At 38.5% G+C, this 19,019-nt stretch overlaps 1 protein-coding gene across 9 annotated transcripts in view; it reads right to left on the bottom strand.

Moving 5' to 3' along the window:
- The window catches only part of LOC124882651 (AP-3 complex subunit beta-2), a 65,709-nt gene extending 46,782 nt beyond the window's left edge, over nucleotides 1-18,927 (bottom strand). For 2 of the 9 annotated variants that reach the window (XM_047389114.1, XM_047389106.1), the window contains exon 1: nucleotides 7,746-8,322. In XM_047389114.1, coding sequence (XP_047245070.1) covers nucleotides 7,746-8,029 — 284 coding nt within the window. In that variant the 5' untranslated portion in view covers nucleotides 8,030-8,322. Of the gene's footprint in view, nucleotides 1-7,745; nucleotides 8,333-16,125; nucleotides 17,547-17,638 lie in introns of those variants that run through there. The other 7 variants (XM_047389143.1, XM_047389123.1, XM_047389131.1 and 4 more) reach the window with 7 other exon arrangements.
- Between the last annotated feature and the right edge of the window lie 92 nt (nucleotides 18,928-19,019).

Raw genomic sequence — 19,019 nt, 5'->3', positions numbered from 1 at the left:
GTTGGGCATCCCACATCAACAGAATATCAGTGCAGTATCGTTGTGGACTTTTAAGAGTGCAGTATCAGTGCTTTGATGGAATCTAAAATCAGACTGAAACTTTTTACAACTCAAATTGGTGGGCACAGCGCTGGTGGTGTAGGGGTTAGCACGCAACCACATATAGAGGCTATAGTCCCTGACCCCCCAACCTTTGCCGAATGTCTCCCCCTCTCTTTGCCCTTCCTTCCTGTCTGTCCACTATCAAAAATAAAGGCCTCTAGTGCCAAATAAAATCATTAAAAAAAAAATTCAAATTAGTTTCTAAAAAAGACTGCAGCTGATTAAAAACCACTTTTTGCAAGATTTTAGAAAGAAAGTAGAGCTGAGATACAGATCTGATATTCGAGAGTACAGAAGGGTCCATACTCTGCTTTATGAGTCTGACCAGCGCATGTTTAAAAGCACCAGGGACAACTAGCACAAATCTGAATATGAAGGCAGTTTAAACTGATCGAACATATTTAGATGGGTGGATCATCAGGTCATTACCACTGCATACATTCATTGTTCTGCTAGTGATTTGCCATTGAGAGAGCACTTTACCTACAAAAAAACTAAGAAAATGTTCACATGTGGCAGTTGTAACATCAGTCATTGCTGAAGTGCAGGGATTTAAGGCAGAGTTAATTGTCTTGAAGAAAACCCTAGACTTACTGGTAGCAATAATGTTAAAGAGGTGCTGAGATTGACCACCAATGTTCTCTAGCAAAACTCAGCAGCATTCATAGAACAGCTGGATTTATAGTGAGATTAAATTACAGGTTTCGTTTGCTGATCAAGGCAATTGATTAGACTCCATCAGATTAAGAGTGGATGATTACGTATCCACAACACACTTCTCATATTCCTAATTGTAAAAGAGTTAAAAAAATATATGTTTTTGTGCTTGTTATAATTTCAGCAGGTTACATTTGAACACCCCCAGCATTTTCATCCATAAGTCAATTGTAGCAGGATCTAAGTCGAGCGACCGCTCCACCTTGCTGCCACACGAACTACAACAAACAACTCTGCTGGTTTCTGTGAAACCTGCTGGGCGGAAAAGCCAAACAGCGGTCACACAAAGACCCCAGCTTGTTGACAGCATCCCTGCTGCAGCTCCAAAGGATAAAGACACCAGAGAAATTGGATAAGGGAAATATAAATTGATGACAATGTCAAACAGTTCATCCGTTTTGCTATGTTTTATTCACAAAGTATCACAAACTGATAAATCTTCACACATTTCAAACCCTGAATTTTCCAGGAGAAAACATTCAGGTGATTTTACTCATTAGAAAAAAACTGATCTGTTCAGTCGCCGCAGAGTCCAACCCTCCACCCTCCCCACCTCAGCTTGTTTCCAAGGTAACGAAGGATGCAATAAAATGTGGTTAAGTGATTTCCTGCCTCCCTGCAGAAAAAGCCTTCGTAGTGTCTACAGAGCAGAGAATATCAGCTTTCATTCATGCTGCTCTCTCTGTTTTACAGCAGGTGCCAGATGGAGGATCCAGACACATGCTTTCCCTCACATTAATGTAAATATTTGTATTCATGCAAAATGCTCATTTATGACCTATTAATCCAGGCTGTGTGAGGGACTTTTATCAAATATAACATTTTGCACATATGCCTTAAGCCTTCTATACTTTTGAATGTACAGCTAATATAATACTCATAAAGAGGATTTAAAGACGCAAGCCTTGTTAATAACATTTTAGCCCATAGCCTAACAGGACATCATATTTTTACAGCGTTAGATTTACTTGCTAAATATGATGATTGTCCTGGAGTCAGAATCTTTTAATTTCTTTTCACATCTGAAGTGGGCGAAGGGGTTGATGGGTTATTCAATACAGCCCATCTGTTTCAGTACCACGACATCAGCAAGCAGAGACCTGTGAGGACGTGGCCGATGAACATCACCACTTTACACTGAGATTGAGGTGCAAATGTGTGCTAAGGCTCTGTTGCTTTAATATCTCCTCAGCATCACAGTGTTATTATTATATATAGTAGTTCCTTCCATCACACACTTCAAACACTAAACCTATTACAACTCTTTGAATAAAACCTGACACCGAGTGGTATTTTTAGATGAGAGCCATGAGCTGAGGCCGGTACAAAAAAGTGGCTAAATGCCAAAAAAACAAAAAAGAACATTTTCAATATGACAAATTTAACTTGCCCAAAGCATTGAAGGGATAGACATGAAAATGGGTGAATCTAATTCTGGTTTGCAACACATCCTCTGCCCATTGCTCCTGTATTTTGACCATTTATTCAATTGTCCAACCGGTTCTGAAACAGTTTACTGTCTGGAAATTCAGCTGAAAAACAAGTATTTCTAGCTGCATATTTTGGGCTAAACTAAAATATCTTTCTGCACCAGTTTAAAAGTGAATTGTTTGACTATTCACACTTGCTTAGTTAAATACTTAAAGGTTGAAGTTTTCTTTAACCACTAGGCGAAGAGAAGAGTGAAAAACAAAGACAAACCAAGAAGCAAAAAATAAAAGGCACAAAATATTTTGGCAGCAGGAGGGTTAGGCATTTTAATTTAGTTTTGGTCAACTGAAAGCACATTTTTGTCTACAATCCCTTCTATTGTTTAGTGACTAAAATTCCACTGTCAGCATTCTAGGACATAGTAACAATCTGGGAAAGTACAACATTAGATGTCAGAGGAGCTAACTGAATGTAGTCTGCTGGGAGTTCTGCTCAACTACCTAGAGGTAAAAATAGATATTTATATACACTGGCTAAAAGATCTTTTTCTCACTGTCAGACATTATTCAGACTAGATTTATGTTGTTTTAGATAATTCAGGAGTACGGATACATCAACTTTATAAGAGCAAGAGCAATAAGCAACTTATGATGGTGTGTGCAAGCTTCCAGCATTTTCCTCTAAATGTAACAATAGTCATTATTGCCAAACACCTGATATCAGACCACAGGACATGTCACCAAAATTTAATGTCTTTGTCCAAGAGTGCATTTTCAATCTGTAATCTGGGTTTTCTTGTGGCTTTTGGAGTACTGGCTTCTTCCTTTCTGAGTGGCCTGTCAGTCCATGTCACTAACAGACTCTGGCCAGCATCTTCACAAGGGCTTTTTCTTTTGTTTTGAGGTTTAAAGCTATGATACCATCACCTGTGCTTTCCCAAATTCTTTAAAGGCATGGTGTTCTTATTGTATGTAAACTTCTGATTTTGAAGTAAGTAATACTAATTCACACAAGAAATGTGTCTCTTACTATGGCCGTGTTTAGAAAACAGAAATAATTTTGTTAATCCTATTGTTTCAAAAAGCTTCAGATTTATTGTCAGACTACTGTAAGGCTGTGTTTTTTATGTAGTGTATGTAAATATCTGGTTTAAAATGAAACAGTTAATTTTAGCAGGAATAAGGTTATTATCAAGTCTAACTTTTGGAAATCAGCTGGATTTATAAGCAAGGAATGAAACTGGGGAAAGCCAAGAATTTAGTTTAGATATAGTCACACCTAATAACTGTTTCTAAAGGCTGGAAAAAAAGATAAATCTGTCAAATCCCCAAATCATCAACATTTATTCCCTGAGAGGCAGGCAAAGCTACTGCATGTGGTGATTACCTAGATATTTGAGCTTTACCTGATAAAGCTTAAAGGATGGCCAGATACAATCCCAGGTTCCCATTCAAGGGATTTTTAGATGATCAGTGTTTTATATTCTATGACTTATCTCAACTCCCTATCCTTTTCAATGGTTTTATGTTAACCAAGCCCCGCACAAGCTGTGAAGTCATAAATGGTGTGACTAGTTTTCAAAACTAAGTTTATCTTCTAATTTGGCATCCATGGATTTCAAAAATATATTACAAATCTGGGTATTCCTGACTCAATTAAAGTTTTTTTTCATCCTCTACAATGCCACGAGTTTGACAGGGTCATGTGACAAGACTCAGAGCAGGTCATATGTGGAACACAGCAAGACAGAGAGCAGCTGAAACACTAGTTAGTAAATTGTATGACCTTCAAAGCAATGTACTAAGCAGAACAAATAGCTTTCCTGTAAATTGCCCTCAACAATTACCTGGAAGTGCATAAGAATATGCTATGAGATGAGTTATCAACAAGTCATATCCAAACAGAAAGTAAACATTTTAGCCTGGCACTAAAAATAAAGTTTCTGCATGAAATCAACAGCAGCAGCAAGATGAGGGTTTACTAAAAACTGTATATTTAGCTTCATATTTGGTTTTCAAAATGAAAGGCTGTCACTCACGCTGGAAAAAAAATATCTGTTGATGCTAAGAAAAATGGAAACTGCCAGCATATTTATTGCATTGGTTTTTTACAAGTAATATCTGACAGGGATTTGATATTGCAAAGTTCTTAGTCTTAAATGACTCAGATCAGTATCTGGGACAGAAAACCCTGATTAGAAACTGCCTACAAAAGCCATTAATAGAAGAAAAAAAAAAATAGGAAATCATTAGTTATCATGAACATCTGATTGGAATCATAAACATCTACATCAGTGTGTTAACCAGCAACACAACAATCTTAAAACTTAATTTGGTTATGGGTTAAATGCCAAGCTGAGAAGTTAATCTCAAAATGTGGGATATCGTTCAATGTTCTTGCATCCCAGGTAATAAGAGAGAAGGCTGGAAGGCTTAAATGTTTCTTACAGCTTATGATGATAAAGCAGCCTAATCAGCCTCTCCAATGAATTATGTGACAGGGATTCATGTGGCTTTAGATGGCAAACAAACTCACAAAGGTCTAATTAAAATTAAACTTGAAAATGTTTAATAATGTTGGTTTAGAGTGAGGAGATGTCACAGAGGAATTATCTGACAAGATATTCATGTATCTAGGAGAAAAGAATGACTGGTTAGAACCTGACCGAGATGACTGATTGTAGACATGTAGAATATCTGTAACATAGAAAAGCTCTTAAAATGCTTTGCATCAAGAACAATGGGATATATAATTTTTTTTTAAATGAAAGCCTTACATCAACGAGCAACACGGAAAATGATCCAGATCCCCAAGGGGCCCTCAGAAACTCTACACCAACACCATTTCTCCAATTTCACTGAAGTTTATCAATGCCTTGCCCAACGACAGCTGAATTTACAACACCTGTGAATTATTTAACCTGCTGTGGCCCAACGGAGCACATAGCCGCTCCGGTTACACAGTAAGAAGCCAAGAGATCAGCTGGAAAATATCCATGTAAGTAAGGCAGTACTCAAGGATACAACATCAGATGTGATGTCAGCTTGCTTCCCAGGAAGCGACAGCAGGTACATGAAAAGGAGACAGTTTGAATCAGCCTTAAGTGAATGATTAAGAAGTTGCAGCTTTACATTTATAAGGGGCAGAAACGGTCCTTTCTTTTTTAGTGTGACAAATAGAGGCCAGCTTCGAAAGTGGTAATCTGATTTCATTTAATTTAAAACAAGTTATTCAAGGTTGTAGCTAAGAACACAAAAACTGACTCTTTATTTTATGCCAATGGTTTGGAGATTTGTTTTTTGCTTTTTATTTAGATGTCTGCAGCTAAATCAATTATGAGTAGCAGCCTTGGCTTTTCAACTATATCACAATTGAAAAAGCTAAATTTTCACAATTACAATAAGGCTGGTCATAGTTTTAATGTGGTTTTACCTGATTTTATGTTTTCTTTAGGCTGCTTGATTCCATACAGGGTTTCTAAGTACCTAAAGTTGCTTTGTTCCATTATGGCATCCTGTTTTTTGTGATTTTTGTTAAAGAACCTATCTTGAGCTGTAAGAATTTCAGCTTACAAGCAAATTGGGCTAAAACATGTTGGTGGGAAAATAAACAAAAAAGTATTTTTCATATTCAAGCTCATCCACAAAATGGGTGATCAAACTTTTTCATTTTTTCTATAACAAATTAATCACCCAACACTCTTAGGTTGGGTGGTTCATTTCAACCAGTGCCACTGGTTGTACTTGAGGTCAACCATTTACATGCAGATTCAAAGCTATACTTTCAGAAAGCAGTCAAAGGAATGTGTTCAAGCAAACTGATCTTTGCTTTGAAAATACGGTAGTCATGGTGCATTGGAGAACATTTCAAGAACTCCCAGCAGTAACTGAACTGATCAGCAGAGAACCAAAAACAAGGCTACTGGCTTATCTCTAAAGTAAACAATGGGATCTGATAATCGCGCCAATTCAATTTAGTACAAGTTAGAAGTTTGGATATGCTAATTGCTCAGCAACAAAATAACTACTGTTAGTGATTTAAGCTAATAACTGAATTTCATTTAATTCAAAGAGATGCATTGGTCAAACACAGTGTTTTTGCTTCAAACAGAAACTATTTAGAGTGCAGTGATGAATATTAGGAGAACTCCCAAAATAAACTGAAGTGGACTACTGTGAAGAATAATTTGTGCTTTTGGCTGCTTATTTACCCAAGTTGCTGAGCTCATTGACAAGCTAACTACTATTAGCAAGCTAACAATGTGTTTCTTTGCATTTTATGAATTTAATTACTAAAAGTAACATGTTTACTAATATGGCCTATACAGTAGTGTGTATAAAGAAGTTTTAATAATCAACAAACTGCATGCAGAACAAGTAAACAATTTATTACTGCAGCTATCAATATGTTTCAAGCCATATTGGATTTTGAGGTTAGTTGAGGTTGATAAGAAACGTTTGACTCTCCCACTTGGAATTTAGATTTCAGGGAAATTCCTGATTATTGTTTCCCATCTGAAAACCTGAAAATTCAACTTCTGATTAAAGGCTGTCCTTTGTCCTTCAATCAAACATGCAAAGCCAGCGGACAATTTTTGTATTTTGTATAAGTCCGAGTGTGGTAGTGGCACAGGGGTGAAACACACAACCCATATTCTGAGGCTTCAGTCCTTGCGAGTCCATCGCAGGTTCAACTCTTGGCCCAGGCGATGCTCTCCACTCCTTTCCTGTCAGCTTACTGCCGAAACAGTTTGAAAAATAAAGGCTGCTAGTGCTGGAAATAAAAAAGCCTAAGTCCAGTTATATTACTGGTCTAAAATATTTGTAATGTTGGTGATAGGACAATCTCATGATATGATAACCTAAAGTGAAAAATACTAAGGTTAGTACTGTTTAATATAGCTACAATGCTATCTATTTATTCTTATTTTAACTGAATTTAGAAAGTCTTAAGACAAAGATTTATGTAAAATTCTGAATAAATACCCACTGTACTCTGCTCTGCATACAAGTTGATATTGGGTAATTAATTAGCTTGTAATCAGCTTGTCTGCTCTGGCAGCCAATTTACGGTTAGCTACTTCAAAGACATTAACATAAGAATTTGTCAACTGTAGACAGAACAAAGCATAACCTTAACTAGGATGATATGTGGTCCTCCATGATTGTCTATTTATTTTAGATGATCAGAAACATTTTAACGCAGCCAAATTTTAATTTTTCGCAAGCAAGATAAAAATACTTGCTACAGAAGTTTCAGAACCTCTGCTTTAGCGGCATCATGTGAAAAAATTTACCAGATTTTGGTCATGAAAAGAAGTGATTCTGTCAGATCAATTAAAATATCTTGTACAATAAAAAGTGCAACAAACGTTACCACCGGCTCACAAAATTTCTAAGTGGTTGTAAAGTTGCATCAATTGTGATCTTTGGCTATGAGGCAACACGCCCTTCTTAAATAGACCTGAAGAGGTGAGCGGGTCTTAGTTATCCTACCGCAGGGGCTGACTTTGGAAGCTGCCACCTCCACCGCCTTCCTCCTGTGAGCCTCGTTCCTCCTGGTCTCCTCCACCACCTCCTCCTCCGCCACCCCCAGTACCTCCAGATCGAAGGTGGCGCAACTCGTCCGGCTGCAGGGCACTGTACCAAGTCTGCTGCCCGCTGTCAGGGCTCAGCACAGGGCTCTTATCCTCTTCCTGGCCCTGGACCTGACTCTGGACTGTCTTCACGATGTTCACAGCATTCACGGGCAGCTGCAGCAGCCTTTGCATAGTGGTCATCTTTAAAACGTGAGTTTCAACCTGTAAAATTGTAGCAAAAGGCTAAAGTACTTCACTGGGAATTGGTCAAAATCCTTTGGATGCTCCTTGAACAGTTTGCCTGGGGTCCGGCACATCAAGTGTTCCTTACAAGGTTGGCACAAAAATCCTCATAAAACGTCCTACATTTGTCTGATAATACACTGCCTTCTCAGTACTCTGATCCACATCCAGCATAGCTCATCAGCACTAAGTGCTTTTTATTTCCCTCTGTTCCTGCTGAGTCCGAGCACCTCCAGTGAAGCAGCAGACATCATCTGCACTGTAAATGGATGTTCGACAGGGAGGGGCGTGGAGTTTTATTTGCCATGACGCCTCTCTCCTTTCACGACTCCTCCCTTCTCATGTGGTTCCTGTTGCAGCACTGGCCTCTTCATGCATACACAAAACATGCATACAAGCTCTTCAATAATGGTATAATCCCTCCGGTTCAGTTAGCCACGCTGTCATCCACCCCCCAATGACTGTCACCTTTGTCCCACCTCTTCACATTTAAAAACCTGTTATTTCTCTCTGTGCTGCAGCTCTTTTTTATTGATTTACATAGAAACCTTTTGCATGGATACCTTTCCTATTCTATCCATTTTTTATATATCCTGTATGGCCCCGATTTTTCTTCCTGAGCTTACATGACTCAGCTTTCTTGGCGGTGTCGTGATGAAAATGTCCCTTTCTCGCGGTCTGTCTCTCTTTCTCTCTCCCACTCATTTCCTCTTGGCTCCAACCAAAAGAACTGCCTTGAAGCATAATTCACATATGCTGGCTCTGTGATTTGTGAACAGATCAGCTGGGATGTGTTGACATTTAATATTGTTTTTTTCTTTAACCCGTGATACCAACAAGAGATACACCCAGCAGCTGCTGCTGCATTTACAATGAATTACACTGACAGTTCTGCCTCAAAGCGCTTTAAAGCTACGAGCCAGACACTTCAGTAAAATCAATCAAACTCACTTTAGTTATAGTTTGTCTCTTTTTCAGAACATGTCATGGTTTCCTTTTCACTTTGCTATTTTGTTGTAAACTGCTACTCAATCAAGGTAAAGTCAACAATAGCAAAAACAAGCATGCATGTGCACATGCCTCGGGTGACATAATAAACGGCATTGAGCATCTAAAAAGAGTTCTTTTGAGTGTGAATATTAGAATTTTTCTAGTTTTATTTGCATAGTTTTAATCCATTTCTCAATTCGAAGGCATTTACTTGAATCCTTTAAGGCTGCGGCAAAATTGCACAGATTTCAGGAAAATTGGGCAACAATAAAACACATGACATCGACTTGTAAAAAGGACCAGGGTCCAGGGGAATAGTCAGATTTCAATATCAAAGATCTTCAGTGATCATTTTGAGCCAGAAAACAAAAACATATGGTCTGATTGATTTTTTCCATTAAGATCCAAACATTTACTGCCACATCATCCTCTACTTGCACTGAAAACTATCTCCAGACAGACAGACTTTTAATGATCGTACTCCAACCAGTTAGCCAAACAATGTATGCACCTGCAGAATAATCTATACCATTGCCATCATTCCAGTCAACACTAAGAACAAGAAGGAATAAGGTATCATCATTCAGCATTTAGAAAGACAGCAGTTGTTTATTAAAGGAGCTGTCTATTTAAGGAGACACAAGCAAATTACGGCTTCAGTTTGGCCATCCACTGCGGCCTGAAACCCTTGCAACTCAAAGGCAACTCCAATACTTCAGAGTCTGTTCAAATCTTTCTAAAGAAGGTTGTTTGTGCATTCTTATCAACTCCTGCCTCTTGGGATCTCATTGGCCCAGATGCACACGGAGCAGAATTTGCTTATTTCCCTTCAGTTAATTATTTTGACGTGAAGGTAAAGAATTATCCACTTGTACCAGTAATGCTAGTAGAGAAAAGGTCTCACAGCATGACGATGCCACCCCCAACCTTGACACATGGTACATACTTCTTGTCACTGAGGCCAGATAGCTCAATCTTTGTTTCCTCTGACCAAACAATTTTCCTTCAGAAGGCATTCAGATTTCTTAAGTGGGCAGCTGCAGTTTAAATTAAGCTCACTTTGGAGCACACGAAGAATTTGTATTTTCCCCCCTTCAGTATATCACTAGTTGAGGTGCAGTTAAAGATCCAGCTTGTCCACTAGCAGTAAAACAGCCCCACAGCTTGATGCTACCACCACCACGCTTGACACTTGGTACAGTAGTATTAAAGCTGCACCTTGAATCCTCAAAACAGGCTTCTTGTCATTTTGGCGAAAAAGCTCAATATTTGTCTCATTTACCACACAATTTTTCTCCTGAAGGAACTTGGATTGTATATGTTGGGATATTTTCAGTCAGAGCAGATGTTTTTGACCAAAATAAACACTAAGAAGAATTTACATTTTACATGTTTTTTTAAAAGAAAACAAAAACATATTTTGTGAAATTTCTGCAGTGGAAACACTTCAACCTGATGTGTTTTAATTGTTGGTGTACATTGTATCTCATGGTTCTCAATTTAAAATTACTCTAGGCAGCACAGCAAGACGTTTTTTATTAATTCTGATTGCAGTGCAATAGTAATAAACCTGCATAAAAAAGGGCTAAGTAATCTCAAAAGAAACATACCCCAAAAAGATTTCCATGAATTATTAAACTCCTGTATGTCCAGAAGATGGATAATTAATATCCATCTCCTGCTCAGTTCTCAATGGAAACAGGCCTGTAAGCCGCATTGTATTTTAGGAGCTCGATGAGAAGATTAATATCCCTCTGGTGTCCACATTAAACTGCTATTACCAGCAGCCGTTGGCTCGGCTGAACACAATAATGAAAGCAAGAAACTAACCTGTTCTGTTTAAGTTAAAATACGCACATCCCAACACTTACACTGCCAAGTAACAATGTCTCTGAACAGACTGTGATAACTGTTTCATCTTTTTTAGTTTGCTTCATTACTGAAAAAGATGGGAATCAGTGATTAATATCACCCTTTTTTTCATCATACCTTGAAATAAAAGTACACCCAGTTTGGGTCAGTTTACATACACTCATCATTGGTGCAAATATATTAATTTAGGTGTTTTAATGATGGTGTTGAATGGTTATTTTTCCAGGGTGGAATGATTACACAACATACAATTTTTGTGATTTTTAAACACAAGCATTAAAAGCATAACACTGAACATATATTGGATATTCTTCAGTCTGCACAGACTTTATACTGTAGACTCACCCTACAAAGGTTTTATTGTCATCAACAAATTTCTGGCATGATTCTAACTGGAAATTTGGTCACTTTTCCAAGCAGAACTGGTTGAAGTCATTTAAACAGGTTCACTTCGAACACAGCACTCAAAAATAATTCATAAATAATGAACAGGATGAATGTTGGGGCCATTCCAGAAGCTAAATGTCAGCCTGCTAATATGTGTTATTTGGGATCACTGATCATCATCAGTGAAACAGCCCCACAGCACGATGCTGCCACCACCATGTTTGTTATCATGGCCAAATAGAAGCATTTTTATCTTATCCGACCATAAAATTTTGTTCTCCAGAAGTGTGCTGTCTCGCCTTATGGGATGCTGGCAATTTCAGTCAAGCTTTAATCAAAAACTCTCAATGTGAACTGTGAAACTTGTGTTCCAGCAGTTTCCAGTTCAAGACAGCCTTAAGCCTAGGGAGCTTATTGGACACAACTGGGCATTCTAAGTGGACAAAGATCCCAAACACACATCACAATGGGTTTTGGAATGGTCTTCTGAAAGCCCCAAACTACAGTCTCTTTGAAAATTCATGGATTGTGCTTAAAAGAGCAGTCCATGTCAGAAAACCAACTAATTTAAATGAACTCAGCCGATTCTGCCAAAAGAAGTGAGTAAATATCCAGCTAGGAATAGGCCAGAAGCTTGTTAATGATGACAAAACATTTGTGACCAAGGTACACCTTAAGACAGGACCTGTTGAGCATTCAATAGAGTACAAAACAACAGCATATAGATGTTGCAAATGCACCCTTTTATTTATATATGTGTATATTGTATATTGTAAATATGTATATTCTGTAATGCAAAAACAAAACCAAAGAGCAAAGTGTACCGGAGTCAAATTCCTTGTTTGTATGTACGAACTTGGCAATAAAGCTGATTCTGATAAACTAAATATGAATGGAGGGTGTATGTATAAATTTGAGCCTGTGTGAATAAATGTGACCATGTGTGGATTAGGAATCAACAATTGATTCAAATTGATTCAAACCTGTGCACCCAATTCTTGTTTTTGAAAATAATTATAGTTTGATGTTGTATAATTGAACCCTGCTGGACAAAAAAATAATTCCATTAAATCATTAAAAGCCAAACATTCATCTAAAATTCATTCTGCTGTTGAGTGTATGTAAACGTCTGACCAAATCTTTCCTACAATCTTTCCATCAGCTGGTATGCACATTTTGGTAGACTAATGTCCTGCCTTGAAACACTGCTCAAATATGTAAACACTGCCACTGAGTTGTTGTGAGGATAACCAGTGCAACTACAGCAGCTCTACCTGCAACATTACTTTCTCCTTTCAGTTTCAACAGCATGGATTTCGTAAATTTTTTAGCGGAAGTTCAAAACTGCATTTTAACCAATAGTTGTTTATTTAAAATGAGAGCATCATGCTGTAGAGCTGCAAAATATATCTAAAAACAACCCTACACGCACATAGCATACAGCAACTCATTTGAGCTCTGTTACTCCAGTAAAAACTCCTTGTTCAGGAGTGAACCCCCCCACCCATCCTTATAGTAGTATTATTCTTTGTGAGGCAGGTGGTTAGGCGTTGACTGTGCAATGCCAGTTTAAAAAACAAAACAAAAAAATCTGAAAAGACTGAGGCATTCTTTCAGTGTCCCCCAGAGATAATTGTGAAGTTCGACTCACCAGCTGTTACCGTTGATTATAAAAAGAAAAAGGTAATAAAAAATAAAGGTGGTGACAAACCACTTTTATCAACAAAAAGAAACACTGAACTAATAATGACACCAAATCCAAAATTGGAAGAATTAGAACTGATCCATAATTTTAAACCCTTTCTAATGAATATTATAGTATTTGGGTCCGATTGACACCATCAGAACAACTAAACAAAGATTCACTACCAGAAACCTCAATAACCACTCAAAGTGCTCCCTCTGCTGGTAAATTACAATAAAGCATTAGTTGATAGCCAAGTTGGGATGGCTTGGCATAAACAGCAAAAAACGTTCTGCAGCTGAAAGTATTGCCTCGATTAATGCTATCTTCGGTGACTGTGTCTTTTATGTGAGGAAAGTTTAAGGGACTTTTTGGTCAGGTGAGAAGATGGAGGCACCATGACTAAGGAAAGATAGAAGAAGGAATTGTAGGTGGAGGTTGTAGTGAAACAAAAAACAACCAGAAGGAACAAAAACTTAACTAAGCAACTGGGAATGGAGAGAAGCTATTCCATTTGCAAGTTGGACTAGTTAGTTTTTATGTGTTTGGTTTTCAACCAGACAGTCTTATTTCAACATTTTATGGAGTAAATTACATTAAAATGGATTTTTAAATCCATGTGGTAAATGTCTTGTCCCTGCCCCAAGTCACAACTCCTGGAAAAATGTAAAATCTTCCTCTAAAAATACATATTAGCGTGTTATGTTATGCATAATTTAAACATCGAGTTGCATATTGTAATATAAACCTTGTTTTAGATCAAGTGAAAAGGAAAAGTTACAGAATTGTGAATAAAAACCAAAACAACTTTGTGATTCTTCTCTGGCTTTTATAACAATTTGAGGATATAAAGCTGTTCTTACAAAGCAGTCACTGAATCCAGCCGCCTTATTGTTGCACACTATGTGTGTCTTCAGGGTCAATTTCTGCGCTGGTATTGACAAGTAAAAAGATTTATGTTTTTAATTCTCTACAAAGATATCCTACATCCTTACCATACAAACTAGACTTCTGATACATCTCTTCTAAACCAAAAGGTTTAGACTTAAATTTATTTGGATTGTGTTCCTCTTTTTAAGATGAAACCAGGAAATCAGCACATTTTTAACAGTGGCTAGCAAAAATATTCACACCCTTAGAACCTTTCTGCATGTTGTCATGTTACAGTCACAACATTCAATGTAAATAGACCAACACAAAGTAACCAATATTTCTGAAGTGAAAGGAAACTGATAGATGGTGTTCAAAACTTCTTATGATAGTAAAATCTTAAAAGTGTACCTTGTTTTTGTATTTATAGCCCTGTATTTACTCCACTCACTACAATTACAGCGGCAAGTCATTTGTGATATCACTCTTTGAACGTTTGAATACCCAGTGACTGAAAATGTAGCTTTTACTTCTTTGCAAACTGCTCAAGCTCAGTTAGACTGTATGGAAAGCATCTGTGAACGTCAGTTTTCATTCAAATCTTGCAAAACCTTCTCAATGGTATTTAGATCTGGACAGTTCTAACACACATTCTAGGCCTTAATCTAAACCAATATAGTTCTGCCAGCTATATAGGTTGCCAGTATGTTCCTGGTTGTTGTACTACTGAAAAGTGACCCAGTCCCCACCCTCTCCCCAGTCTCGGGTCTTTGCAGCCTCAGACAGGTTTTCTTCTAGAACTGACCTGTTTTAAACAGCATTCATCTATCCATTACCTCTAACCAGCTTCCCTTTCCCTGTTGAAGAACAGCATCCCCACAGCATGACACTGCCACCACGCCTCATGTTTGAGAAGGTGTGTTCATGGCGTTGTGTAGTGTTAGTTTTCCAACACACATTGGTCACATAGTCTCACTGGCCACAGCACCTTCTTCTTCATGTTTGCCACATCCCTTAAATGGCTTGCGGCAAACTGCAACCAGGACATCTTATGGCTTCCATTTGGCATGCTTCTATACAGTCCAGAACTGCACTATGCATGAATAGTAATCCTGTCAAGACTCTCCAAACTGAACTGCATCTCTGTAGCTTCTCCAGAGACACAAGGTCATCTTAGTTGCTTTCTCTGATTAATGGTATCCTTGCCTAGTCTGTCCATTTAGGAGGATGGCTTTGGATTGGTCATTGTGGTTTTTGGAAGATGTATTGAACAATGCTCCATGAGATGGTTAAAGCATGTGATATTATATTAATAACGTAACTCTGCTTTTAACTTTTCCTCATTATCCCTGACCTCTCTGCCATGTTTTTTGGTCTTCATGAGGCTGTTTGTTCACTAGTGTACTATAACTTCACAGACCAGCTGGATTTATACTAATATTAAGTTGCTCACATATGTGCTAATTAGATTACTTCTGAAGGTAATTGGTTGAACTGAATTTTTCTTTCTTTCTGTAGTCTCAAAGTATACAGGGGCTGCTAATAAGTGCATGCCCCACTTTTTACACCTATTTTTGTAAAACCAGACACAAATGTCCTTCCACTTCAGAACTGTGTGCTACCCTGTCCTGATGTGAGATAAAATCAAAATACAGGCTGGGGTATTACAACCTTTGCAAGATCTTGTAGCTATTTTTAAAGATACATGCTGCTGAAAAGATTTTGTGTTTGGATATTTATTTATTTACAGCAGCGAAAGAAACGTGTTATTTTTGTTGCTGTTATATTCTGATGCCAGGGGTCGTATGTGAGCTGCTGCCGCTGTCCAGCAGGGGTGGTGCTGAAAAGCTGAAGCTGCGGCCTGATTTCACAGCCCCTCTGACGGGCCTCTAGCCTCCTAGCCAATAAAACATAAGGTCAAATAAAACTATATCGACTTCCTCCCTTCAGAAGCAAATAAGTAAGTGAACAAAGATCCACAGTGAACACCAGGATATTAGCCACCAAAGCCGCCCGAGCGGCTCAAATCACGGTCACATTCAGCCCCACTAACCGCAGACGCCGCTCGCTCCTGCGGGCCTCCGAGATACAAACTTCAGTCTGTTGTTTCCTTCCTCAAATACCTTTTTTGAAAGGACACATGGTCATACTGTCTGTGCAGACTAACCGTGTCCACAACGCACTTCTCCCCGACATAAGCTGAAAGCCCGACAGCCGCTACAGCAAACCGCATCAAGCCGAGGCTACGTACCGCTTATAGTCCGAGGAGAAGATCCCGCCGCTCGCCGGATCGTGACCATATTCAGGCTCCCCGACGCTGGAGGAGCCCCCCTTGTCGTCGTTGAAAGCAGAGCTGGAGGACATCTCTGTGGCTTTTCTGCTGCTTCCGTTGGCCTCACGGAGCAGCGATGGAGAATCAGAACGCAAAGGGAAAGCAGGATATACGGCTCTTAAAGGCGCACAGACACCGCTGCTATCTCCGCGCTGTAGAGAGGGATGATGGAGGAAGAGGAGGGGGAGTGATGAGGCAGTGGTCACGTGGTTTCGCAGATTGTTCCTATGGATGTAAGCGTCTTGTGCACTCTGATGTCATGGCCAAAAGGTGGCGCACATACTGCAACTAAAAATAGGTTTGTTAAGTACAACAGCTATTGTAACAAATATTTGTAATTTCTTTGAAGAGTCACTACCTTCTCAGACTTCTTTTTAATGGTCCTTAAAATGTTGTGTTTAGTTTTTTGTTGTCTTTAAATTTCTTCTAGAAACTAAGTTTGCACCATTTTCTTCTGTCCACCCTGTACTTCCTGAATAATTTCAATTTGTCCTTCAAGCTTGTCTTGAGCAGAAAAAGCCAAGTCTTGCAAAAATATTCCCACTGTTTCCACTTTTCACATTTTGGCACAATACAAACACCAGTTATGTGTATTCTGTCTGTGTGATAGAGCCACACAAACAAGAGCATAATTGCAAAGTTTAAGGAAAAGCCTACATGGTTTTCATAACACACTTTGAAAAGTTTGAGAAGTATGATGTGGATTTGTTCTTGGTTCTTTACTTAGATATTCCTAAATAACATCCTGTACTTAACACTTCACCTTGAACACACCAATCACAAGGTAAAACATGGTTATGTGGCAGCATCATGCTGTGGAGATGCTTTTCCTCAGCAGGGACAGATAAACGAGTCAGAGATGATGGAAAGATAGGTGGAGCTACATACAGGGTAATCCTGGAGAACAACTCTAAACATACAACCAGAGCTACAACAAAATTGTTCAGATCAAAGTCCAGATCTAAATCCAATTGAAATTATTTGGCAAGACTTGAAATCAGATGCTGACAGACACTTTTCATCCAGACTAAATGGATTTAACCTATATGGTGAAGCTAACTGCAATGAAAGGTGGTTTACACCTATAAAAGCCACACTTTTTAGATTTATAGGCGTAACAGATTTCTTTCCACCATTATGCACTATGTTCTATCAAATAAAACCACTATGTAGCGACTTTGATCCAGAACAATAGTCGCTGCTGGCTGAGTAGGATTTTGTACTGTGACGCGTGTCCAATAAGCCATGAGAAGTTCCATTTGCGTTTTGTGTATTTATTTTAAAACGTATGAAAATAAACTTTGGTTCGATCAAACGAATACATCGCTTATTGTTGAGCAAGATGCCAGTGGTGGCAACGTGATCCTCTGATGCAACATTGATGTTGCTGCTAAAACATTTGGTCATGGCTGTAGTTTGATGAGTGCCTTACCTTTTACTACATGGTGCTGCAGCCACATAACTCTCCACGTGATCTTGTGGTTACCAATGAAGAACCTGTTACTAGGGCAGAGCAATTCATTTAATTTTTAAATTTTAATTTCTACTTTAAACGATCATCACATTCCGAGGATCTGGAGGAATCCTCCGTTTGTGTTGCATCTATTGGTCCAAAAAATTCAAACATGCTTTATTGACTGAGACTGAGGTTGTGTTGGTCTCCCCACACACTTGCAGACTTCAGTCTTTGCCCCATCTCCCAATAACAGATTTTTGTTCTGACTCTCCCTGCTGACTGTCCCAAACTACTGCAGACGGATGCAAACTTTTCCTGAATGGAAATCCAGGATAAAATTGAGAAAAAAACGCAGTGTGTCTCCGGCTTTGGACAGAAAATGTTTTGCCAATTGGCATATTAAACTAAACTTGACCACATTGTTCTGTAACTAAGATAGAACTGCAGTTGGCTTTACCTTTGACTGGATCGACCTGGCTATGCATCCCTGTATATAAATTAGATTATTTTGTTTAAAGTGCCTTGAGACGATGTTTGTTGTGAATCAGCATTACCAGGGGCGGACTTGGACAATAATCCAGGTAATAATTTGATACCATCCCAGCAGGCCACCACCAGTGAATTAAGGCAAACCACCAAGACGGAGTTAAATTAGGCACTCTTTGAATAACATCTGCACAAGTCATCAACTGAATACCTACAAAATAAATGTTTCTGCTGTGGTGCAATATTATGTACTCGCATCACATAAACTGAAATTATGTTCACCTACATTATGCTATAAATCCTTTTAAACTCACTAATATGACTGTCAATCATAGTATCATACAACAAATTACTTGGAATTATTCTTTGACTTGTCAGATATAGGTGATGCTGAAAGATAAATCCAAGTCCATGGAGTGATAAAATCAAATGTCTTCCCTTGTCTGTCGATGTACTTGTCTTTTGCCATCTCTCTATCTCTCTCTCTCTTTCTCCTAGTATTTCTGGCTGCCCTGCTAAATAAAATTAACATTTTAAATGATCTATGCTTGTAAAGTTAGTTGTATACAGATCATCATGAGTGAGACACAAAGTATTCTAAGAGCATGGCCAGCAGGTGTGTTTTGTGCTGTTAAATTGTACCTGAAGGTTCCCACTCTGACTCCTTACTGCTGCTCCATGACAGCAGGAGCTCTTGCAGCTCTAGTGCTGCTCACTGTACTGACGCTGCTTTTTTTTTCAGAAACTTTGCAAAGTAAAATCCAAAATTCACCCATAATTTCCCATCAATTCAAATTTACTAATTGACTATTTTTATGGATTGGCTATATTCATATAACAAATATTTTCTTCATTTCAATGGGATGTTACT

The sequence above is a fragment of the Girardinichthys multiradiatus genome, chromosome 2 (genome assembly GCF_021462225.1).
Source record: "Girardinichthys multiradiatus isolate DD_20200921_A chromosome 2, DD_fGirMul_XY1, whole genome shotgun sequence".
In the NCBI taxonomy this organism is placed as follows: Eukaryota; Metazoa; Chordata; class Actinopteri; order Cyprinodontiformes; family Goodeidae; genus Girardinichthys; species Girardinichthys multiradiatus.
Note: the sequence above shows the minus strand (reverse complement) of the source record. Positions and strands in the feature narration are given on the sequence as shown.